We start from the raw sequence: 25,831 nt of genomic DNA on the forward strand, positions 1-25,831 counted from the left end.
GCTCACCCAGCCAGCTTCTCCTAATCCTGAGCCATTTTCCCTGCTCACCCAGCCAGCTTCTCCTAATCCTAACCCTAACCCTGGGCCAGGCACATTCGCTGCCACTCTCACCTTGGACTTCTGGATAGAGGGCCATGTAAAGCAGACCCCAGCGCAGCGTTGTAGAAGTTGTCTCAGTTCCAGCAAAGAAGAGGTCCAGGGTGCTGCAGATGAGGTTCTCTTCATTGAAACTTGAAGCATTCTTGTCTGTGTACTAGAAGACAGTTATTTGTTGGTTTATTCAGAGGACTTGTGGTTGCCAAAAAACACTGGGGTTTCATTCAAAGGAAAGAACTTGGAAGGAAATGTCCTCAGAAGAAATGACTTTCTCCTAAGGGGAAAGTCTCTCTTCAGAAGGCAGCAATATCATTAACTTTGTCTGCAATGGGGCCTGAGAGAAGGGGTAGGTAAATGGAAGTGCTGGAAACTTTTTAGATGGTATTGGATAAAAAACAAAACAACCACTTTTTTTATGCCTGTAATTCCAGAGAAGCTATTAGTACAGTGGAAAGAGAATGGGCTATGAATGAGACAGACTTGGCTTCCAATATCAACCCCATCATTCATTAGATCAACGTAGCTATATGACCTAGGATAAGTTATTTAACATCTCTGTACTTCCATTTCCTGCTTTATCAAATGGGGGTAAGAAGCATGCCTTAAGATGGCATTATAATTTATGTGACATGCAAAAAGGATATAGCAAATACTCAATGAATATTTGTGCCGATACCAGAAAGTATAAACTGAATTGCACATTTATCATATCATAGGCTGGGAATAGGTTAAGAGTGGAATAAGTTTAAGATTAAATGATACCCCAGGATTAATCAAGGATTAAGGCATCCATATAAAATTGAACCATGATTGAACCATGATCCCAAAAGATGACAACATATAGCAAAAGGGACTTTGCAGATGTGATTAAACCTAAGGGTTTTGAGTTAGGAATATTGTCCTGTATTATCCTTACAAGATGGAGGGAAGAAGATTAAAGTCAGAGAGACAAAGTGTAAAGATGGAAGCAGGGTGACAAGAGAGGAGAGATGATGCTACCCTGGTGCTAATGATGGAGGAAGGAACCACAATCCAAAGCCTCTGGAAGCTGGGCAAGCCATGGAAACCAATTCTTAAGAGACTTCATAGGATCTAAGCTGGCCAACACCTTGACTTTAGCCCAGTGAAACTGCAGTTTGACTTCTGTCATTCAGAACTGGACTTTTGTCATTCAGAACAGTAAGAGAACAAACAACACATATGTACCATCTTAAGCCACTGAATTTGTGGTAACTTGTTACAGCTGCTATTGGAAACTAATATACAGCTATTTGTTCTATAAGAAAAAAAAATCAGAGGAGACAAATTCATTTTCCTCACCTTCACAATTTCCTTGAGGTAAGCATCAATAAAGTCTCTTGACTCATCAGGATTCCAGTCTTTCCTGTGTTTTTCAACTTCATGAGAAACAAACAATTTCAGCTTTTCCCAGTTGCTGAAGACAGTTTGATGAGGTCCAGGGAGGAATTTCATTATCCATGGAAAGACATTATAGAGCTAATGGCAAAAAACAGAATGATCATGGAGACAGCATGGGGCCACTTTTGCACTTTTGGGGACAGTCTTCTCTTTCCATCTCTTTTATTTGCTTATGCTTAAGCTGAGGAGTCATCCTGGACTTTTCCTTTCTCTCTATTCACTCTGGCAGGCATTCAACCCTCCACACAATTCTCACCAGTCCTCCCACAAGAAACCACCACTGTCTCCTACCCAAATGTTGCCATAGCTTTCAGCAATTTCCTTATTCCACTCTTTACCCTGTTCCCAGCCTATTTTCCACAGAGCTGCTGGGGTATCATTTAACAGTTTGATTCCTTACCTTTCAATCCTCCAATGGCTTTCCACTATCCTTGATAAAGTCTGGCATAATTTCTCTGGCCTATAAGCCCTACAGAGTTGGTCCCTGCAACCTCACCACCTCCTTTCTAACCCTCCCTGCCACTTTCCACTGGACAGTCCAACCACAGAGGATTAATGCATCCATATAAAATGCTTCCAGAAAAAAGGAAAAAGTAGTTTTGAAGAAATAGCAATCACATTTCTAGCTAACTCTCCCTGGCACCAGTGCAAACCTAGCGGATGCTGAAAGAATATTTTGAGTATATACAGAGAAAAGAGTCAAAGATCTTTAAATATTTAATTTAAGCAAAATAAAGTATCATAAGTTTGTTTAATACACTTGCTGCCTTAGCACCCATTCAATTTGACCTGAGTCACTTAAAACCTCATTGTACCATAGCCTTTGACCTAGTTAAACTTCTCCTTCCTTTGTGATAATATTGCAGTTTGCTTATTCTTCATATAACTGTCCCCATGGCAACACATCCCATAGCTGCTGACCATGAAATAAACATAATGGTTAATAGTGGAGTCATTTAAATATGTTTCCTTCTTAAGCCCAAGAGTGTTTTCTTTAAGCTAGCAATTGATCACCCCCAGGGAAAGCCTGAGAGACCACCAAGGCCTTTAATGAAGGCTTGGTATCACAGGTTCTGTCTCTCTGCTTCTCTCTCTCTCCACCCACTGGTTGAGACCCTCCCATTCCCAGTTCTCCCATCTGTCTTTGTTTGCCCTCTCACTCTCAGGATTTAGGAGTAGTACGTTGCTTCAGTTATTTCATGAGCTTGCTATACTTTGTCTTACCTGATTAGCCCTAAACCTAACTCTCCTGCTGGTCAGGGCTCTCCTAGGAAAGGGTTGTCTTGGCTCATGGTCATTCTCTTGATAGAAATCTCAAGACCAAGATAGAAGAAATCACAGTGTAAAGATCTTTTTGAATCCAAAAGAATTTACCATCAATTGATCTCCACTAAATGAAATTCAGGAAGGGGCTTTAACATCCAAAATAGGATGATAAAAATAGAAACTGATAAATATATAGGTAAATATAAGCAGACATTGCATGAAACAATATTGATCATGTACTCTCCAGTTAAAAAAAGATCAAACTAAAATACGTGATGACAGTAACCTAAAGGAGTGACAAGAGGTGTGTTCTGAAGATCATGTATTATTTCAGCAGAGCACAAAGGTATTAATCTCAGATGCAGGCAGTTAATTGTGCATATTAAAAATTTTAGGGTAATGACTAATATAATAATAATAAAAATTTTAAGGTAAAGACTAAAGAAATAGAAAAAAATCTTAATCTTCTAAATGAATATAGGAAAAATTAAAATATATTTAATAATAATGAGTCCAAACAGAAGAAATATAAAAGCCATAAAGTGATCATGAATTAGTTTTCATTTGACAATAAATTTGAAAAAAGAAACTAAATGCATCAATAAAAAGAAAAATATTGTCGAATTGGGTACAAAATTTATATTCATTTTTATGCTGTTTAAAAAGAAAACATCTAAAATATAAGGGCCTAGAGAAGTATAATATAGTATATACTATATATATATATATATATATATATATATATATATATACACACACATGTGCTGATGGTTATGTAAATAGTGTGAAATCTTTAGTTATCTTTTATGCCCAGATACATATGCAAGACAAATGAGTGAGTGTGTCCACATGAACACTAGTAAAAGAATATTGGTTGCAGCTCTATTCATAATATGAAAGCTGGAAAAGGCTCAAATTTGTTCAAAATTAGCAAATAGATTAACAAACAGGGGCACATTCAATACAAGGCAAAGCTAGTCTGCATTAAAAAACAAAAGAAGAAGAAGAAAAGCAACCAAATCAGGCGAATCTTAAAACAACACACCAGGAGAGAAACTGCATTCAGAGGGTGCTTGAGGCAGGAAGGAAATGGATATTTGGGAAGTAACATGTAGAGGAGACATTCAAAGGCAAGGGCAATGGCAATGTGTTCTTTTGAAAAAGAACAACATAGGTGTATAAGTGTATGTCTTGCATAATTTTGAACTCTACAGGAATCTTAGAAATGTTTCTTGCATTTAGTAAATTTTCAACATTATTAAAAACACTAAAGTCAAAAAGATGATTTCAAATAAGTTTTTGTTAAATTAATTTTAAAATATTACATTTCAATTAAAAAAGAAGAAGAAGAATCTATGTGTATATGAGATCAGCCCCAATGGCCTTAACCAGCATATAGAAGATGACTGCTTACTTGACAGAATCTCGAAGCCTCCAGAAACGTGACCTCATCCAGTAACTTCAGCAGCTCCTGGAACTGAGCATCCTGGTACTCAAAGCGCTCCCCAAAGGTGATGGAGCAAATGATGTTTGAAACTGCATTGTTGATCTTGAAGTGAGGGTTGAAAGGCTGTCCTGGAGGTAGAGAAAGGTAGAGAGTTCTTCAAAATCATTGGTTTCTTCCTGTTTTCTACAGGAGTCTATTCTAGCTGACACAGATATACCTACTAGAGAATCCTAGAGGAGGTGCTGGCCACAGCCCCCTATATGGGCTCTGTGATACAGCAAGGATACAGTCAATGCCAGGGAGGTTGAACTGATAACCAGGACTTAAATATCATAATATGTTTAATGTTTGTCTTTGCGCACTGAATTCTAGCACTCCTTGAGAGAAGTGTCATGGTATTTGTTTCCTACTGTATCCTCAGAGCCTAGGACAGTGCTGGTCATAAGGCAAGCACTTAGGCACTTAAAAAGTATCTATCCAGTGAATGCATAGGCCACAGGCTCCTGTAAATGCTCTTGTGAAATGCTCACCATTCTCCTCTTTGATTGCCTCAACAAGGTGGTAGGCCTCCTCCTGGATGCGTTCCTCCAGGCTCTTCCTTCCTAAACCAAAGTTCTTTAATGTTGTCAGGGTGAATCTTCTTTGTTCCTTCCATATTTGGCCATTAGACATGATCAATCCTAGGGGGGAAAAGCCAATATTATGGTATTCTGATTCTACTATGCAAATATCTGGCAAATTGTATGGAAATGTGTATCAGATGGAAAGGAGGAAGGACATTAAGGCACCTGAATATTATTCAAAGAAATAAGACCTAAAGCAATGAACACAATGGCTAACATTTATTGATTACTTACAACATCAGGTTCTTCAGTGTTTTTATGTATTACGTAATTTAACACTCATAGAAGCTCCATGGGATAGATACACTTATTGCCCTCCCTCCTCTGCCCTCCCCTGAATTTTACTGAATGGGAATAAGGGATAAAGTAAATTTTGCAAGGTCATATAGTAATCAGTTAACCAGGTATTCAAATTCAAGTCTCCCTTATTCTAAAACTCATGCTTTAATCAGTAGCCACATAAGTACAGTTCAGTAGTTATGGCAAGCTAAGCACCAAGAATGCACTCAGAGATAAGTCAAAGTCCATAATTGTTAGAAGGCAAAGAAAGGCTTTATAGGAGAGGTCCTAAGTGTGACCTTAAAAGATGAAGGAATCACTCAACAAAGCAAGAGACCAGTGAGTATTCCACACAGAAAGAACAGCATAGGAGAAGGGGGAAAACATCCTGTTGTGTGCAAAAGACCACCATCCATTTCACTATATAGGCAATGCCATGTGACCTTCCACTTCTCCATGGCTACTCCTCAACTTCTTGTGATACCTGGCTTTGGCTCTGCTGTGGGAAACAAGACTGGGGGAGAAGCAGCAAGCAATACTCAGAGAGGAGAACTCCAAACTCTAATTTATGCTGGTGCGCCCAGAGGAAAACAAAACTCTGAGCCCTGATCCACAGTTTCTCACAACATTTATTCATGACTTCATGTCAGCTTAGACCTATCCTATCATTGGGGCTTTTTTCTCTTAAAATTTTTCCTAATCTACTCTGCTAAAGGCCCTGTGCAGGGTCTCTAACATGCTCACAGAAACAGGTAGGAAGAAAGGGCTCTTTTGAGAGGGAGTAGTCAGATCCCTAGTGCAGGTATTTACAATTCAAAAGGTTAATCAACCCATGGTTAATTAGGCTTCCAAGAGAAAGGCTGAGAGAGGGGAGGGCAACTGACCCTTCCCCAGGCATAGGTGTCTTACCATAACATTTTTAAAAATATATTTTAGATGTGTAGACCTTTATTTTATTCATTTACTTATATGTAGTGCTGAGAATTGAACCCAGTACCTCACACATTCTGAGCCAGAGCCTCAGCCCCTCTTACCATAACATTTTTATAATTCATTTCACAACCAGGTCTGGTTTTGCCATCACAGCTTCACCAACCTAATGAAATGTCCATCCTTGCCGTCAGTCCAGGACTATCTTTCAACCTCATTTCACTTGATCTTTTAGCAGCATGAGATGCTTATTTAATTGCACACTCATTTCTGGTGGAGTCCAGGGTATACACTTCCATATTTTCTTCTTAATACCCTTCAAGAAACTTCTTATATCTTTTTCTGTTTCATCTTCTATCAAATCTTGAAATGGCAGAGTTCTTTCAAGATTAGGTCTGAAGCTTTTTCACACACTGCCTCCTCCTCTGCTATAATTAGATGATATGGTTACTTCATTATCAAAGTATCCAGAGTTTGTGCAGAACATGTGGTTTCTCCAAAATCTCTATCAGGACCCATCAAGACAAATCTTTAAAAGGAGATGTTTTCAACCAGAAAATGTGGGCATTTGGCTTCTTGTAAGGGCAGGCATTTCATAATGAGGTTAACTTCTGGGAGTGTCAGAAAATTATAGGCATAGAGGCATGGTGAAGAGACCATAGTATTTCAAATGCACACCTTACAGTCATCAACAAACTTACCATTTTTCCTAAAGATACGTTCTCGGAGAGGGGTTACAGGGCGGTGCACGAAGGACTGGTCTGTCTGAGAAAGAACTTCTTTGATTAAGGGCAGTCCAGTTATGAGCACTGAAGACAGGTTACCAAAATCCAGGCTAAGAACATTCCCATATTTCTTCACCAACTGAAAAACAGTTATAGTCACAGTTGAACATGCACTTGTCTGTGTGTCTGGGGACACAGGGCATGTGTGAAGCTAAAGGGCTCACATTGAGGGAAGCGTGTGTGTGGACACACACCTTGGTCTGATAGGAAGAGTTTGAACTTTTTCTCCTCAACTAAACTCAAATTTAGTTCACGGAGGGATTGGAAGTTTCCTTATGAACATATATTCATATATTCAACCAATATGAATAGAGTGAGCATCTACCATGTGTCACTAAAAGAAGGCATAAAATAAACAAGGTCCCTAACCTGAGGCATCCTAGAGTTTAGTGAAAGCAGAAAATGCAGCACATTTGAAGTTGAAAATTTGCTGGATATGTTTTTTTTTTTCCTTTTTCTTATGGGGAGGGGGAATCTTGTTCTTTTAAAATATGATTTTCTGGGTTATCAGTATCCATTTTCAGTTTAGTGGGTTTTAATTTTAGAATTTTAACAACTCTTATTAATTTATATAAATAATCTTTCTCTATCTAAAGATATTAAATAGCCCTTAAGATTTTGTTTTTCCTATATACATTTTTTTGTGTCTTCATATTATATTGTTTTGTCTTTAAGTTTTATGTTGGGTATGTTTAATGTAAGTCTGGTGTAGCAAATATGGAATTTAGGAAGTTAAATCTTTTTTTTTTCTTTTGTTAGGTTGTAGCTGGCAATGAGAAGTAAAATGCAGGCGAGGTCACAGGTGTTCTTTAACGTATGATAGTGTCTTCTTTAAACTATTTCAAAAGTAAAGAAGAAAGCAAAATGTGATAATTTGTAGGAAAAAAAACAGAAGCAAAAGGAGCTAATCAAGAAATATGTCAAGAGAAAAGGATTAATGAGACTAACTCTTGACAGGGTCCATTGATGTAGACCTGAAGCTATGAATTATGGCTAAAAGTATCTCCTAAAAGTACCTCCATTTATCTAGGGAGGAAGATTCCTTTTGTAGTGCAGGTGCACTAAGGTAACTTCTGACCACCAATTGACCCCAGTGCCGACATTAACATGGGATTGTGAAAGATAGAACAAGATTCGTTGTAGCTGGAGAAAACGCCCGTTTATTGAGGAACAGCTCTGCATATTTATAGAGCCGGGGGTGGTTTGACAGTTATGTCAGTTTAAAGGTTGAACAGTTTGACAGTTGGCATGGGGTGCTTTCTGATTGGTGGGTAAGATCATGTCAGCTAGCAGGGCTAGTCTGATTGGTGGGTAAGGATCATGTGAGCCAGCAGGGCTCACCATTGGATGGCTCTTCTCAGGGGAAGACAGAGGGTTTGAGAAGCCAGGTCATCCTGCAGCTAATTTTGTTTGGCATGCCCTGCACACCAGCCTGTTCTTCCCCTAACACCCTCAATTCCACTCTTCATTCCTAGTCCAATCTAGCTCCCTCCCCTCTCTATTAAGGCTGCTCTTCAAACTCTCTCCTACCTGGGTGTCTCTGAAACGAGCTTGCTTCTCTCTTTACCTTTCTTGAAATATCCCAGCTTTCCCTAGTCACATCCAAGAAAGTATGGGCTTTGAAATAAAGAAGGCAGCTTCTCCCACACTCTGAACTAAGGCGGCCATGGGAGGATGATGGCCCATTGTTACCAGATTTCCCTTTGAGAGCAGTCAGATCTCTCCAGGTTTTATGTGAAACACCTCAACCTTAAATACTGACATTTGAAATTCTTACGAAACTGGGAGGGTAAACAAAATACACATGTTCCTCCTTAGGCCCAGAAGGCAACTGATAAAGTGCTCTCTTATGATCACACTTATTCAGGGGTCATCATGCTCCAGACACCTAAGTTGTTTGTTAGAAGGACAACACACAATGGTCCCACTACCAGCCAGATCCAAGCAAGTAGGGGGTCTGTAAGGAGGAGAAGGGGGTCTGGCTGGAGGGGGCCCTTAGGGTCACTTGCTTTGAATCTCCAGATATAGAGTGAAGAGAGGACCAAAGAGGGGCCAGAAATGAGGGGGGGCATTGACAAGAGTACTTAATGACAGGTGATAATCTTGGCTCTCCTGATGAAGGGGTAGGAGTGCCAGGCTTAAGCCTGGAAATATGAATCCATGGGGTAAGTTGGTTATTAGACAGCTTGAGTTTGGCCACCAAGGGAGTGCACATAATCACCTGAGCAGGACCCTCCCATCTTGGTTTTAGAGGGGGCTTTTACCCAGGTGGGCAATAGTAAAAAAGTTGACCAGGTGTTAAGGAGGTAGGGTTTTGAAAGAGACTGGGGTCAGGAAGGAGCCAGTCTTGATAGCGCCAGAGTTCAGAGCGTAGATGGAAGAGGAAGGGCAGGGCATCTGTAGGCAATCCGGGAGGAACAAAGGGACAGCCATACATGACTTCGAACGGTGAGAGATTAGAAGGCTTCTTCGGCAAGGTCCTAATGTGCAATAAAGCCAAGGGGAGCACCTTTACCCAGTCCAGGCTTCATTCCATGGTGAGCTTGGTGAGGGTCTCTTTATGGGACTGATTGGTCCTTTCAACCTCCACAGAAGCCTGGGGGTGGCAAGGGCAATGGAAATGCCAAGGGAGTGATATCGCATGAGTCAGTCCCTGAGTTATCTTCGAGGTGAATTCTGGGCCATTGTCTGATTGGATAGAAGTGGGCGTCCTGAAAAGGGGGATTAGGTGAGTAAGCAATAGATCAATTACCTTAGAGGCCAGTTTGTTAGAAGTGGGAAAAGCTTCAACCCATCCCAAAAAAGTATATGACCGTGGACCTGATGAGAAGGGGAAAGTTTAGGTTTTATTGGTTCTCTGGCAGATCTGACAAGTGGAAGTGATCTGTTGTAGGAGGGTTTTATCACGTGGGGAAAGGGTGAAAAAGGAGTGAAGGAAAGTAGTGAAACTCTGTGGACTAGAATGGAATAGACAGTGAAGAAACTGGAAGAGTTGTTGGTGATCTTTGGGCTGATCCCTGGTGGTAACGAAGAGTAGCGGAGAGGAGGTAAAGCTCTGGAGGGCGGCTGATGGAGCCGCTTGATTGGCCTTGGAATTCCCCATAGTAGTAAGGGAGGAGTCAGTTTGGTGGGCCTTGCAATGGATTATTCCCAGTTGGGAAGGCAGCCTGGAGGCTTGTAGTATACCAGAAAAAAAATGTGGAATTAATGACTGCCATCCCTCTGGTGGTCAATACTCCCTTTCTTTCCAAATGGCTTCATGGGAGATCAGGATATTGAAGACGTATTATATAGGGAGAGGGTTTTTCCCTCCGCTAGCTCACATGCCCTTGTGGCAGCTATGAGTTCAGCTTGTTGGTTGGTGGTATTGGGTGGGAAAGGTTTTGCCTCCATGATGGATGAGATGGAAATGACAGCATACCCCGCCACTTTAACCCCTTCGTGTATAAAGGAGCTACCATCTGAGAACCAGACGAAGTCTGAAGAGGACAGGGTCCCTCAGAATGGTGGTAGGGCAGGGTAAAATCGTACCTCCCGGCATTTGTGGATGGGATCTTGTGAGGGAGAAGATGGGAGGAGGGAGGCAGGGTTTAATGGAGAGCAGGGCTGAAAAGAGATGGAGGGATTTTTAAGGAGAGACAAGGAGGGATAGAACCCTGGAAGGAGGAAGTGACTGTAGCCCCTTGTAAGTGAGGAAATCCTTTAGATGGTGAGGAGATAAGATGGTTATCAGGGATCCAAAGGTAAGCTTGTGTGCTTCTTTCTGGAGGTCATGGGCTGCTGCTAGGGCTCTGAGGCATGGGGGCCAGCCCTGACGGTGAGGTTGGATAGGTAGGCCACTGGTGCAAATGTGGAGCCATATTCCTGACCCAGAATGCCCAGACTTTGTCCCTGTTTCTCATATTCATAGAGGGTGAAGGGTCGGGAGAGGTCAGGGAGATGCAGGGCGGGTGCCCGGAGGAAGGCCTTTTTAAAGGGCTTCCCTACCACTGAGGGTAGGGGTTCATCTTGGGGGACCTTGGCCAGATTATACAGCGGCCTGGCAAGGAGGGAGAATCCAGGCCCTGAAGTACCCAGCCAAACCCAAGAAGGAGAGTATGTCATCTTTGGTCTTTGGTGTAGGTATAGACCCAATAAGCTGTTTTCTGTCTACTGTAATGGCCTTTTTCCCTTGAGAGATATGTGACCCCTTAACATGCTATTTGGGCCTTTTGTGAAGAGGCCTGATATCCCTTTAAGGCCAAGAAAGTAGGAGAACTGTGTCATCTGCTGAGCGCCCTTTGGACGGGCTAGAAGAATTTGTAGAGGTTTGCAAGAGATGCACAGATCAGGATTGGATTGGAGCAAGAAGAAAGCCCAGACATAAGTGATCTCTACCCATTTTTTTTGAATGCTCACAGTAATTGTAGAGATCCCTTGGAGGGATCCAGGGACCCAAAAAGGGGCCATCTACTTTGGTTGTCTAAGGGATAAGTGGGCCAGGCCTGGGTGCTATATTTGATCCAAGAGGCATTTTAGGGGAGAGCTGACTGGCAGAGAGGATGCATTACCCATGTAAAGAGGAGGGAAGAGGACGCAGAGAAGGAGGAAACTGATTTATTGGCAAAAGGGGCGTCCCTGCTAGAGCCAAAAAATCAGGAGTGCCTAAGTGGCAGGTTCAAGCTGCAGAGATTGGTCATCACCGAATCCTGACAGTCGAAGCTTTCATCCTGGATGGAGCTGGAGCCATGGGAGACCTTGGCCAAGGCTTTTTGGGACCCCTCCTGGAGAGGCCGGATACTCCCAGGGCCGGAAAGAGGGGAGAGGCAGGACAAGAGAGTGGAAGGAGAGGGTAAACGTCTCTCTAACGGCCGAGTCTTAAAGGTGAGAGGACCAGGACTTTAGGAATCTGCCCAAGGAAGGAGTCCCTGAGGGCCACTGTAGCCTTAAAGGCTGTGGTGGGGTGCTATCTTCCTGCAGGTTAGTAAAGAGATTTGCCAAGGAGAATCAACATATTGCAAGAGGAGGTTAGGGACACTGAGGGTGAAAAGATTGGAGGTCAAAGGTCAAGGTTTGTCCAAAGAGGTGTGGACTATCTCGAAATCCCTGAGGAAGGACAGTCCAAGTTAGTTGTGGAGAATGTCTGGTGGTGGGATCTGTCCAGGTAAAGGCAAAAAGATCTTGTGATTCGGGGGCAAGGGGAATGGAGAAGAAAGCATCCTTTAAATCTATGACCAAGAAGTGGGTGGCAGTGTGGGGGATCTGAGACAGCAGGGTATATGGGTTGGGAACCAAAGGATGTATGGGCCTAAAGGAGGTGTTGATGAGTCGTAGGTCCTGAACTAAGCGATAGGACCCGTTGGGATTTTTTACCGCTAGTATGGGAGTATTGTAAGGGGAACAAGCAGGACAGAGGTACCCCTTGCTAAGAAGGTCCTGAATAATAGGTTGTAGGCCCAGAAGAGCTTTTGTTGACAGGAGGTTGAGCCTGATTGGGGAAGGTGTTAGGATCTTTACTAGTGGGCAGGAAACGGTGGAGGGGTGTGGGTATCCCATACAATCGGGTCAACCAGGTTCATAGGTAAGGGGTAGTGATCCTTTTTAGTATGGTGTTCTGCCAAAAGGGCCAGAAAAGATGAACAGGCCAATTATGGGGCCTGACTGATGCCAGGGGCCCAGATGTTGATTGTTGTATTGAATTTAGAGAGAATATCTCGGCCGAGCAAAGGAACTGGACATTGGGGCATAACTAGGAATGTCTGAGAGAATGGGAAGTTGTCTACAGAACAGAGTAATAGGGGAGTCTTTCTTAGATAGATGGTCTTTCCTCCTACCCCGACAATAGGAGAGGTGGACGGCACTGTTTGCCCCCAGAATTCTGTCAGGACTGAGAAGGTAGCCCCGGTGTCAAGAAGAAAATCAACCTTGTGTCCATCCACCTGAATCCGCACCCTGGGTTCCTGTCTATTGATAGTTTCAGCCAGGGAAAAGGACCCAAGGCACCGTCAATTGATTGCCATGCCCAGAAGGTTGGAGGGTTCCCTGGCCATAGGCCTCCTATGGGATCTAGGACAGTCAGAGCCCCAATGACCTTGTTGTTGACATTTAGGGCATGGGGTACTCGGAGTGTGTGGTAAGGGGCATGCCCTGGCTCAATGTCTCTCCTTGCCACACTTGAAGCAGGTGCCGGGGGGAGGGGGGGTTTCAGTGATGGGCAGCAACACAAGGAAGCACCCTGCAGGACCTGGGCAAGCATCTGAAATTTCTCAGTCTGGGTGGTGGCAGGGCCTTGCTCGAGCTTTTTTAATTTGGCCCGGATGCGAGAGGAAATATGTCATAAGGACATGATGGCCATCTGGGGTTTTGGGATCTAGGTTACTGCTGAAGGGCTTTCATAAGCCGATCCAGAAATTCCAATGGGGTCTCTTGTAATTTTTTGGAAATTGACAGCTTTACATGCTGCTTTTTTGAGCCCAGCAATAATATATGCAGAGAATCGGTCCCTACTCTATATGACAGTTTGTGTATAATCCCAGTCGGGAGTTTGATCTGGGGCAGCAAGTGGCCCCAGAGTGTGATTGGGATTAACTCAGTGAGTTTCATCATCATAGGCTCTGGCAAGTTCCCAGACTCTGGTATGTTCCTCAAGAAGGAGAGTATTAGCCATTAACATATAAGTGAGGCTATAAGCCTGGAGGACCCATTGAAACTCTCTTCGGTGGTGAATGAGCCCAACCTTCGATGTTGTTGTGTGAGGTCATTCATACAGAATGGGACATGTACTGGATAATGCCCTCAGGTCCAGCAACCTCTCTTAAGGTGGCCATGGTTTGTGGGACTAGGGAGCGGGATCTAGTTTGGGGGAAACTAAAGGTGTTGGCTGAGTCAGGGGGAGCACCTGAGGGACTGGACAGAGCCCTCAGGGGAGGTCGGTAGGAGGGGGTTCATCTGCCGGATAGGTCAGAGTGAGAGCGAAGAAGAGAAAAAGCCTCAACATAGGGGATCTCCTTCCACATTTTCGAGCGCTCACAGAAGTTAAACAGATTTCTGAGAATTGCGGGATCTAGGGATCTTCCTGGGGGCCAAGAACTTTGATTGTCTAATTGATAGTAAGGCCAATCTTGTGTGCAGAATTTAATAAGGGGGAGACTGTAGGGAGGGAAGAAGAGGCCCCCATAGGTCAGGAGATGGACAAGGGTGATTGAGAAAGAGAGAGAGAGAGAGAGAGGTGCCTGTTCTTCCACTCCTCAGGATCTCCTGCTCATGAACCAGGTTCCAGAGAGTCTACCATGACTGTGAAGGTCATGGTGGGGTGCATTCTCTCCTCCAGATTGGGCGTCAGAGGTTTGCCAGATGACCAAGGTCAAAGTCCCTGCATATAGCCCATCTGAAGTTGGATACCTGATAGGGGAACTCACCTACTGAAGAGCCAGTGTTGTGTGAGTAGTAGCAGTGCTCGAAACAGTGGACGAGGATGGCAAGCCTTGAGAGAAGGGGCCCTGGAGCAGCAAGGCATTCCTCCTCCCTGGTTTGGGCACCAATGAAAGAACAAACAAGGCATGTCGTCCTCAGAGAAAATGCCCGTTTATTGAAGAACAGCTCTGCACATTTATAGAGCCGGGGGTGGTATGACAGTTTAATGGTTGAACGGTTTGAGAGTTGGCATGGGTGCTTTCTGATTGGTGGGTAAGGATCATGTGAGCCAGCAGGGCTAGTCTGATTGGTGGGTGAGAATCATGTGAGCCAGCAGGGCTCACCATTAAACAGCTCTTCTCGGGGGATGAGAAGTTAGTCTTTGGAGCCGGGGCGACTCCCAACATTGACTGACTTATAGATGAAGCCCCCCTAAATAGAATAGCCACCATGACAGTTCTGGAGAGGACGAACTAAGGTCTAAAACTCCTCCACGTGACGTGAAGGAAGAGTGGAATACCTAATTGGCAAAGAGTACAGAAGGTGGTCCTCAGTTCTCCTGGTAAACATCAAATAGGAATGAAATTGGGGGTAGCATTGTTTACTTTGTCATTCTCTACTTGGAGATGACCAATTCTCTCCCTTGAGAATGCTTTTTGCTAATCCCTCACTTTTTTTTTTCACCTCACTTTCTCTTCTAATAAAGTTCTCTTGTCTGACTTTTGGTGTCTGACTTTAAATTTTCTTTCATCAGAACACAAGAACCGAAGTTTGGAGTTTCAGATCCCAGCTTTCCTGTGGCACTTTTACTAAGATAACTCAAAATATTAGTAACCAGAGGAGAAAGCCTCTTCCTCAACATGTGCCAGATAACAGGAAGTGCTTTACAGGATACAGGCCACATATGGAGAGACTGTTCCAGCTCTGGAGCTATGGAAGGATCTTGGCTCTAGGGTTCACCAACTGTGGGCTCTTAGGAAAGTTCCTTCATTTTTTTGAGCCTCGGCTTCCCCTTATAAAAGAGAAAATTAATTCTCCCTCCTAAAGTTCTGTGAGGAAGAATGAGAGCAGTGATATGAAAGGCACTTTGTTTTCTGGTTCCAGGCACACAGCCACCCAGAGAGTCTCCATGAAATGAATGAGTTCTGTGTGCAAAGGAAAGTGGATGCACCCTCAGGGTGACAGTGAGGACAGGAGCACACTAAAATGCAGGAGGAAGGTGCTTGTGGTCAGAAACAGTTGTGTTCCCTGGGTGCCATGGTGGGCATCTTTCATGCTTTATCTCACTAATCTAATGGTCACTCTGTGTAGTAAGGACTTTCCTCATCTAGTAACAGAAAAAAATGGTGGTAGCTAAAGTGATATAACACGGTGACAAAGCTATTTAGTAGTAGACGGAACTTGCCAAACATTTTGTAAGATTTGAGGCTAGAGATGTGAATTTGGGATGGCTCTAGGAACTTAAAGTTTAGTGGGAGTAAGAAAGTGAAAGTGAGAAGGAAAGGGAGGGTGAGAGACATGGTGTAAGGGATGATAGGGAAAGAGATATTAGATTGGGATGAATATGCCCAATGTGCAAGTTTGTGCAAATATGGGTTGGAAAATAGCATATGATCATTAATCAAAATTCCTTTCAAACTTTCTATTCAAGAATGAACCCTAAGTAGACCCTCCCTCTGTTTTTTGTCTACCTGGATCTGGTCCAGCTGTAGCAGTTGTACCAGACAGAAAGGCTCAATTCCTGCAATTATCTGTGGCATCCCTCCCCATCTCCATCTCTACACACTTAACATTCCACCATGATGCTCTTAGAGCCCTGGACCTAACATTGGTTCCATCAGAGCAGACTCAATGGATGCAGTCTCATCCCACCATCCTGTATTCATCTTAAAGACAAAGCCTGAGCTTAGTTCTTCCATTTTTCTTTTGATCCAGAGTCCTGGGTTAATCTCCATTCATTTCTAGGAGTCTATCCTATCTTGCTAGCAAGGGAAAAGCCAAAACTTACAAGTCATTTCTTCTAAGAAATGGTAGTAATGGTCCACACATGTAAAATTTGTTATTTCTTCTTGATGAAAGCCTGGATAACATTTTTAACCCTTACAAGAATTCACTGGCTAATTTAGAACTTCAATTAAGATTTTTTTTTTTATTTAGCTGAAAATCTCAAGTTAAGTTAAGTGACTCGTAATGGGGAATACATAAATCTAGAATCTAACTTTTATTTGGAAGGATTCAGACCTTCAACACTATTTACTGAAATGAACTACAGCATTCCATCTTTACAAGTTCTCTGCCCATGTGTATTTTTGTTCATCAGAACTGGATCAAAACCTTTCATGGAATTATCAAGTATGTAAACATGGATAGGTTAAATTACCTCCTAGAGCTGTAGAAGTGATTATTGCAGCGTTCAGCAATTCCTAAATGTACCTAGTCTCTCAGCCAATTCAATATATGGATTGAATGATCCAGAGTGCACCTGAGATTTCGTAAGGCAGAGAAAACTTTTCAATAGATAACATCAAAGAAGTCATTTAAAAAAAATTTTAAAACAGAGAGTAAAGGAAGAAAAGAGGTTAAAATTTATGAGATAGTCCAGAAGGCTAAAATAGGCTTAAGATGAGAAATGAAAATAAAAAAAGAAAAAGGATGGACATAGAAGTTATAAAAGGCAAACAAAAAGAAATGGGGATGGGAAATTCAACAGTGGGAATAAAAACTCCAACTGTAGGATTAAGCATTTAAAAAACAAGGTGTAATTAAATGAATGTTTAGAATAAACAAAATTAAAGTGAAAGGTTAATGAGACAAGAGATTGAACTACTATGACCAAAAGATTCTAACTTAATTTAAGTTCTTAAACTTAAGAGACAGCAGAACAAAGACACAAAAAGAGAGGAAAAGAAAGAAAAGGACCAGGGTAACAATTCACACTTCAAGCAGCAGAAGGTAAGAGATTTTATTTTTGAGTTGTCACTAGCACTGAGCCATATATGTGTGCACGTGTGTGTGTGTGTGTGTGTGTGTCATCCAAAAATTCATGCTGCTTTTGTTTTTTTTCTCAGATTTAACACTTTTCCTTCTATCTACATGTTGTATTTTTCAATCACCTGTTTATGTCTTTCAAACATTTTTGTATGGGGTGTTCAACATTTTTCCTATTGATACATAGAACCCCTAGTAAAAAGTCACTAATATAATTTTATCTTTATTATGGACAAATCTAGAAATATATACTAATGTCCTATAGAGGTATTGATGAGTGTCTGTGTGAGTGTATGTGAATGTGTGTGTGTATGTGAAGAGGTGGTAGGGTGGGCAAAAGGAGAGGTAAGATTCTCTCTCCTGCTAAGTGGTCAAGGACCTAGGAATTAAACCAGAGACTCTATGTCTAATAGAAGAAAAAGTAGGCCCAAATATCCATCATATAGGATTAGGCCCCTACTTCCTTAATAAGACTCCTATAGCACAAGAATTAAAATCAAGAATTAATAAATGGAATGGATTCAAACTAAAAAGCTTCCTTTCAGCAAAAGAAACAATTAGGGAGGTGAATAGAGAGCCTACAGCTTGGGAGCAAATTTTTACCATAGGCACATCAGATAGAGCACTAATCTCTAGGGTATATAAAGAACTCAAAAAACTAAACACCAAAAAAACAAATAACCCAATCAATAAATGGGCCAAGGACCTGAACAGACACTTCTCAGAAGGTAATATACAATCAATCAACAAATATATATATATATATATATATATATAAATGTACAACCATCTCTAGCAATTAGAGAAATGCAAATCAAAACTACTCTTAAGATTTCTTCTTACTCCAGTCAGAATGGCAGCTATTAAGAATAAAAATAACAATAAATTTTGGCAAGGATGTGGGGGAAAAGGCACAATCATACATTGCTGGTGGGACTGCAAAATGGTGCAGCCAATATGGAAAGCAGTATGGAGATTCCTTGGAAAACTGGGAATGGAACCACCTTAGACCCAGCTATCCCACTCCTTGGTCTATACTCAAAGGACTTAAAAACCGCATACTACAGGGACACGGCCACATCAATGTTTATTGCAGCACAATTCACAATAGCTAAACTGTGGAACCAACCTAGATGCCCTTCAGTAGATGAGTGGATAAAGAAAATGTGGGATATATACACAATGGAATATTACTCAGCAATACAATAGAACAAAATCATGACATTTCCAGGTAAATGGATGGAGTTGGAGAATATAATGCTAAGTGAAGTTAGCCAATCCCAAAAAAACAAATGCCGAATGTTTTCTCTGATATAAGGAGGCTGATTCATAGTGGGGTTGGGAGGGGGAGTATGGGAAGATTAGACAAACTCTATATAGAGAAAAGGGGAGGGAGAGGGAGGAAGGGGGAAAGGGGTGTAAAAAAGATGGAGGAATGAGATGGATATCATTACACTAAGTAATGTATGAACACACAAACACACACACAATATTCTCTCAATGTGTATGTGTTGCTTTTATCGAAAAAGCATTTTTTATCCCATAAACAAAAAGAAATGAAGTTTTATAACAGTGGTTCTTATCTTTTTGAGTATGGAATCTTTGAAAATCTAGTATATGTCATGGATCTGCTTTCCAGTAAAACCTTGTACAACTAAATACAGTTGTGCATGACTGTATATAGTCTTGCTAAGCATAATGGTCTCACAGGTCACCTCTTGAGAAAGAGCGACTGTACAGAAAAAAAAGTGCAATGCATAGCACATGAAATATGCTGTAATGCTGGCAGAAAGGGGTGTGAGGGATTGCAGGAAGAGATGAATTTCCACCGCAGATATCAGAGAATACTTGAAGCAGATGTTGAAAATTGTATTTGAGCCAGATCTTAAATGAAGGCAAGGATATCATCAAAAGAGCATTCATTATGAAGGCAGAGACACTTTCCTTTGTTGGCACTGCCCATACAAATGCAAAGGCAGAAAATATGGGTGTCTGCGTAAAAAGGACTCACTCTGACTAACTGGAGTGAAAGGTTCATTGAAGAGCATGACCTATGCTGAAGGTCTAGGCCCAGCACTGGGGGATTCAATAAGTCCTTAACTTCAAGAAGCTCACAATCTAACAGAGCATACAGATAAGTTCTTATTGTTACTATGCCATCCTTAAGTTGTTTGGTGTGGGAAAGTATAGAAGCACACAGAGAAAAGAGTTTCTTCTCAGGTGCCAAGGAAGATGGGTGACAGTGCTGATGTGGTAATCTTTAGACACAGGAGTGAAATATTTGGATCTTACTTGGTAACAGATAACAGAGCCTGGAAATATCTGAGTAAGAGAGGTGAAATGTGCTAAGAGTCTGGACTTAGGAGTCACACAACCTGTTTGAATCCAGGTCTGCTTCTTATTTCATGTGTAATTTGGGGATAAATTATTTATTTTTGGTTTTGGTTTCAGTTTCTAATTTTGGTTTTGGTTCCTAATTCTATAAAATAGGGAATATAACTAGTTCCTATTTTAGGATTATTGTGATAAGTAACCATAATAATAAAATTAATAATGAAACTATTACTACTAATATTTCAGGGGGTATAATTTAGAAAGAGGGCTCTGATAATGGCAGCATCTAAGGAATGGAGGGACAGAGACCAGAGAGGGGGCTGATGGGACTCATCCAGCAACCAGGACACATAAACGATGCCCAGCCTATAACCAACAACTGGCTTTTCTATAAGCTATTACAGAAAAGGGAAGAATAAAAAATATAGAAATACAGAAATAAGCACATCTACATGCTAGGCATCCTGGCAATCACTTGATATTCATAAACTTTTATTATACTTATAATAATCCCACAAAGTATACCTAGTTTTCAGAACAAAGAGGCACAAAGATTTAGCACATAACTAGTGGAAATAAAGTTTGGGCTCTTTACATAAAGTCCCCTCTATACGTCTTATCCTTCATTGAAGAGATAAAGATATTTTCTTTCTGTTCCTCTCAGTGATGGAGCTGCCTAGGTTTTAGCTGGCATCATAATTATACCTCTCAGCCTCTCTAGGTGTAACCAGTGGGATGTGAGTAGCGGTTATGTGTGCATCTTCTGGGTGAAAGCCTTAAATGAAAACTTCGTGCTCACCACCTCCATTTCCCCTTCTCATGAGCCAGAACCCACACATGATGGTGTTGGTGAAGGACCAGAGCAACAGCATAGAAGGAACTGGAGATTTTGGATGATATTGTGGTACAGAACAGCCTCTCTATCCTGGACTTCCTGCCTATATCTGAACTCTTTTTTAAGAGAGAAAGAAATTTCAATCCTGTTGAAGCCATTGTATTTTGGGTCTCTTTGTTAAAAGCAGCTTGCTGTGCCTGCTAACTAATAAATTGACCCATCTTATGTACAGTTCTTCCACTTAGCCCAATAAGACTTTCTTTCATTTAAATACAGGTTCCTATAATAAGTCATCTAGCAGTGATGGAGAAAATTTACAAAGTGTAAGGGGGAGGGAAAGCAAAGTTCCCCACATGCCACACAAACAGGCCAGTTTCTTCATGGTCTCCTCACTGTGTTTTAGTTCATGCCACATCCCCATTTAAAATATATCCTATCATAAAAAATCCATTCACCTGCCCGAAATTCCTTTAAAATTCAATCCAATTAATTCCAACATTCCACAAAAGGTTGTCTTCAGGATTTCCCATCCATTGTGATCCCATTTCCTAGTATCCATTTGGGTTACGGGAGTTTGTAAAACTCTCTTCATCAGGCACTGTCTTGGGCTGTGCCTGGCATGGTAAGTACTTAATAAATGTTTGTTGAAGAAATACATATACAAATATATAGCTTATAACTATGTCATGAAAAGTCAATTATTCTCTACTAACATCATGCAGAGTCAAGTAGTATAGGAGACAATAAGTTTTAAGTCAAATATTCTTGGATTCAAGACCTTGCTTTGCCATTATCCTCTGAATAACCTGGGAAAATCACATTACATTTGTTCTCAGTTTTCTCAGTGGTAAAATGGAAATGCCACCAAATGGTACCTAAAATTTATACCTATCATGAATGTTAAATGAAGAGGAATATAAAAATTCTGACACAAGACCTATCAGGTTCTATTATATATACAACTATATAATCTATCAATAAAAAATGTGGGAAAAAGACCTTAATATTTAATGTTTCCCAATTTCATGAAGATAAATTTAATAGTATTATTACTAAATTATGCCATTTAATTTTATTTCCTTTACATTAGAAATATAAAAATGCAAACCTAAATAAAATAAAAACTAAATTGAGATTTAAAAAATCATTGGACTGGGAATAAGATCCTAGTCTCACTTTCATCCACTGGCTAGAGTTTTGGTTTGGTTTTGTGGTACTGAGAATTAATCCCAGAGGAACTCTACCACTGAGACACATCTCCATCCCTTTTTATATTTTATTTTGAGACAGAGTCTCACTAAAGTTGCCCAGGTTGGCCTCAAACTTGCAATCCTTCTGCCTCAGACTTATGAGTAGTTGGGATTACAGCTCTTCATTAGCCAGTTTTGTGACATTAGGATAATCATTTAACTTCTCTAGTCCCATCTATCCTAATAGAAAAAGAAGGACATAGATCAAACTTCTTAATCTAGAACAATTATCACAGACAAAACTCCAAGAAAATCCTACTACCTTTGGCCAAAAGACTAGGAAAAGAGGAGCCCAACAGGACAGAAACATTTGAGTCTTCTAATTCTCTGTCCTGGAGGCAAACATCATGAAGATGTGGCCTTCCTTGCCCCTGAAGGGTGTAGCTGCAGTGGAAAGCATGGTATAACCTCATCTTTCACCTTCTCCTTATGTCCTATCTCTGCAGAATTGTGATTTCACCCCTGAACTGCACTAAAGACTCCCTAGAGGACATAGTTCTAATCTCCACCTTCTCCTTCAGTGATAAGAAATTATTCTTCCCTATGTTACAGATGTGGGAAGTCCTCTGACTTCTACCTCTGAAGAAAGGCAAAAGTTATCTTATTCCTGGGGTACCTCCCTTCTGCCTCTATTTTCCAAGAAACCTGTTCTTCCAAGAAACTCCCAACCTAGAATTCTAGGTCCAGTGAAAATAGACTTCAGAAAGGAAGGTGAAATAAACATATTTTGAGATGAAGGAAAGATAAGAGAATTATTTGCCAGCAACCCAGCTCTGAAAGAATAGCTAAGGAAAGTTCTTCACATCATAAAGGAAATTATAAACTTGGAACAAGAGAAATGTAGAAAAAGCAACAAATTGTGGAAAAAAACGGATAAGTACAATAGACTGTTCTTGCTTTTTTAAAATTTCATCTGACATTTAAAAGCAAAATTATAATATTTTGGTTCTAAGTGCATGTAGATATAATGTTTAAAACAATTATAAAGTGTGAAGGTCAAGGGTCCGAAATTGTTATGTCTCTCTTTCATGAAGTGGAAAATTCTTGCACTGGTGGACTCCGTTAAGCTACTAATATAGCTCATAATATTTAGAGCAACCACATTTAAAAAGATATATGCTTCAAAACACTACAAATGAATAAAAATTGACTGATAAGAGAAGTGTCCAAGTAGCTCACAGAAAGACAGGAAAGGGAAACAGGAATGAAAAACAGAGCAACAAACAAACAACCCAGGGAAAAAATAATAACTGGTAGACTTAAACACTAACACAGCAATGAATAGATTAAGTAGAAATGTCCTACCTTCACCTATTTAAGGACAGAGATAGGCATAATTTAAAAAAAAATCAACCAAGTATATGTTGTCTACAAGAATTCATTTCAAATATGATTATAAAAAGTGTGTTAAATGTAAGACAATAAAGAAGCAAATACTACTCACATAATAATCAAAAGACAGCTGATACGGCAACATTTTATCAAATAAAGTTAGGTAAAAGAAAATTACCAGGGATAAAGAAGGACATTACAAGAAAAAAAGAATTTCAGTAATGTTTAAGAAGAAAACAAATGAGTTAAGAAAGGTAACCTAGGTAGCACACTTAAAAAGTAAACATCTAAATCTGCTGCGCCACTAGAAAGGGCAGGTAGGTAGAATGATGCCAGTTGTCTGGTAAGGTAAACAAAGCTCAAAGTGGGACTTAGCAGGTTAGCAGCATGAGCTGCCCAGCCACCCATCCTCTTGCCCCAGGTCCCCAGAATGTCCCTTGTCCTGCAAGTCAGGGTTAGCATATGGACGCAGTCGGGCACCTTCCTACCTTTTGAACATCCAAGTGTGAATTCTCAAAGTTCACTTGAAAGAAGTTGCCAAACACAGGTAGAGGCCAGGGCCCCGGCGGGTAATTCTTTGGGCGCCGCCTTTTGAAGTCAGCAAAGAACAGAAAGACGACAGCACCCACCAGTAAAGTCCCAGTATGGAGCCCTGCCCAGAAGGCGGTCGCCAGAGAGACCACCTCCTTGAGCATGGCTCAGAAAGCTGAGGGCTCTTCTAGAATGCAAATAAACTCTTCTGCTCCAGTCCTTTCCTGCTGTCACTGTAGCCGGCCCCTCCCCACGCCCCGCGCCTCTGCCCTGCCTTCCGCCAGGCCCCTCCTTCCCAGGGCCCCTCCTTCTGGCTCTTCTCCAGACCTCCCCCAAGTCAAGCCACGCCCCCTAACTCCCTCAGCCTCTTACCCAGCCCTGTTCTTGGCAATGAAAATGCAAGCTAAGATTCTTGGGCTGCAACATAATTGAAAAATACTTGGCTAGGACCAGTTTCTTTTCGATTTAGAAAGTCCTCCTTTCTCCGAGACCGTTGAGATTCTTAGATTATGATTCCCTCAGGTTATGCATCTCAGAGAGCGCCACAAACATTTGAGCTGCTGTTTTCCAAACACCCTCTCACCCTGTGACCAGAACTATATCTAGTAAACAGAAGTGACAGCAGCATCCAACATTTCTTGGCTTCTTAATATACGCCATAAAGCACACTTAACTCTTTACATAAATCATTCTGCTTCTACAGATCTTGTTAGTTCTATCTTGCAGTTGAGGAAACAGTAAGTACTAAGGTTAAGTACTAAGAACATGGGGTGAATAAGACAATCTACAGGTCTAAAATATATCTAAGAATGTCCTGTGTTTGAAAGTGTTCTGAAGATTCAAAAGCATTACATCAAAGCTCTTAGCACTGAGTATCATCCACAGTAGGAGCTTAATTAACATTTGTTTAGGAATGTCTTAGTCCTGATTCTATTTGGTCTGCCCTGTGAAGATCCCTCAGAAGCCCCAAGAGTGTTAGGATTCCAGGAACCAACCTTCCATGTCATCCAATGGCGCCTACCTGTGTCTCACCATTTGTGAGATATTCAAAACCTGCAGCATGATTCTGGAATACTAATCGTGTACTAAATGTAAAAATACACATTCTATTCTTTTTTTCTTAAAAAATAAAGGAGAATTTCCTATCTTTCCAATATGGAGAAGAGGTGGGGTGGTAGTTAGAGCTTACTTTGTATCCTCCCAGTCCAAAATTTCCTGTTTTAATACAGTTACTATATATCCATATGTTATTTCTATATTTACACATGTTGGAAGAAATTTTCTAAAACTGTTTTTTAAAAATTAAGCTCTGTATTATGTATTATTATCCTGAATGCTTTACATTTGAAATTAATTCATTCAAAAAAATCCAAAGAATCAATAAAATAAATACACAAGAGTTTTCAGATATTGGAAAAGTGGAACTGCAGGACTGTGATTCCCAAAAGAAAGGACAAATGAAGTGAACTCCACCATCTCTGACTTTCTCCCTGGAGGCATTTACTGGACCCCATTACAAGAAGGAGAGGGGACAATCAGATCATCTTTATTAGATGAGAAAATATAGTTTGGAGTGACTGACATGACTGGAATTTGTAAGGCAGAGAAAGGAGCAAGCTATGCCAAGAAGGAGCTCCATAAATCTTCAAGGAGATCAGCTGACCTCTGTAGGTATAGGTCGAGACTCCAAGAGGCTGGACAAAGAACATCTAGTGGGGACAAAATAACTAACTGCCAAAAAGCTATAAGCTTAATGGTTGCCATAGGTTTTACTGGGTGGGAATTATTAAACACTGAGCAAAGTGGAGAAACCACATTAAACATCTCAGGTAATCAGTAGGGACCCCAGAAAAGTCACCTCAAGGAGTCACAGAATGCAGGCTACTTTAGACCCACTCTAACAAAGTTTTAAAACTCAAAAAACAAAACAAAGGTGTTTTACAGGTAAATTAACTGCCTACCAAAACCAAAACTCAACACTCTTTAAAAGCAGACAAAAGATAATCCAAACACTCAAGAATGAAAAATATATATATCTAATCCATAATTACTGGACATTTGAAGAAGCAAGAATATGTGACCTATAATCAGAAGAAAAATCAGTAGAACAAATGCTAGAAATATGGAATTATCAGACAAGGACTTTAACTGGATAGTATAAAGGATTTAAAGAAAAACATGCAAATAATTGAGAAATAAACTATAAACTTAGAAGAATCAATTCATTCCAGAGTGGAAAAATAAAATGTATTATGTTAAAAAATTAATGAGTTGCTTAATGGCAAATGAGACCCTGATGAAGAAAAAAAACGAACTTTAAAACT

The 25,831-nt window shown here is 40.9% G+C and overlaps 1 protein-coding gene across 3 annotated transcripts in view; it reads right to left on the reverse strand.

Annotated features, from left to right (window-relative positions):
* LOC124096892 (cytochrome P450 2J2) overlaps window positions 1-23,747 on the reverse strand; it is a 47,782-nt gene extending 24,035 nt beyond the window's left edge. For 2 of the 3 annotated variants that reach the window (XR_009227395.1, XM_046450929.2), the window contains exons 1-6: window positions 23,465-23,744; window positions 6,762-6,924; window positions 4,759-4,908; window positions 4,196-4,356; window positions 1,417-1,593; window positions 112-253 (exon numbers count right to left, since the gene is read on the reverse strand). Coding sequence is in view for 2 of the 3 variants with exons in the window: in XM_046450929.2 (XP_046306885.1) it covers window positions 112-253; window positions 1,417-1,593; window positions 4,196-4,356; window positions 4,759-4,908; window positions 6,762-6,924; window positions 23,465-23,671 (1,000 nt within the window). In the remaining variant the exon portion in view is untranslated. Of the gene's footprint in view, window positions 1-111; window positions 254-1,416; window positions 1,594-4,195; window positions 4,357-4,758; window positions 4,909-6,761; window positions 6,925-23,464 lie in introns of all 3 variants that reach the window. The other variant, XM_058581520.1, reaches the window with a different exon arrangement.
* Between the last annotated feature and the right edge of the window lie 2,084 nt (window positions 23,748-25,831).

Source organism: Marmota monax, unplaced genomic scaffold (assembly GCF_021218885.2).
Source record: "Marmota monax isolate L192 unplaced genomic scaffold, Marmota_monax_Labrador192_F-V1.1 WCK01_AAM20220418_F8-fsc00023, whole genome shotgun sequence".
Classification (NCBI taxonomy): domain Eukaryota; kingdom Metazoa; phylum Chordata; class Mammalia; order Rodentia; family Sciuridae; genus Marmota; species Marmota monax.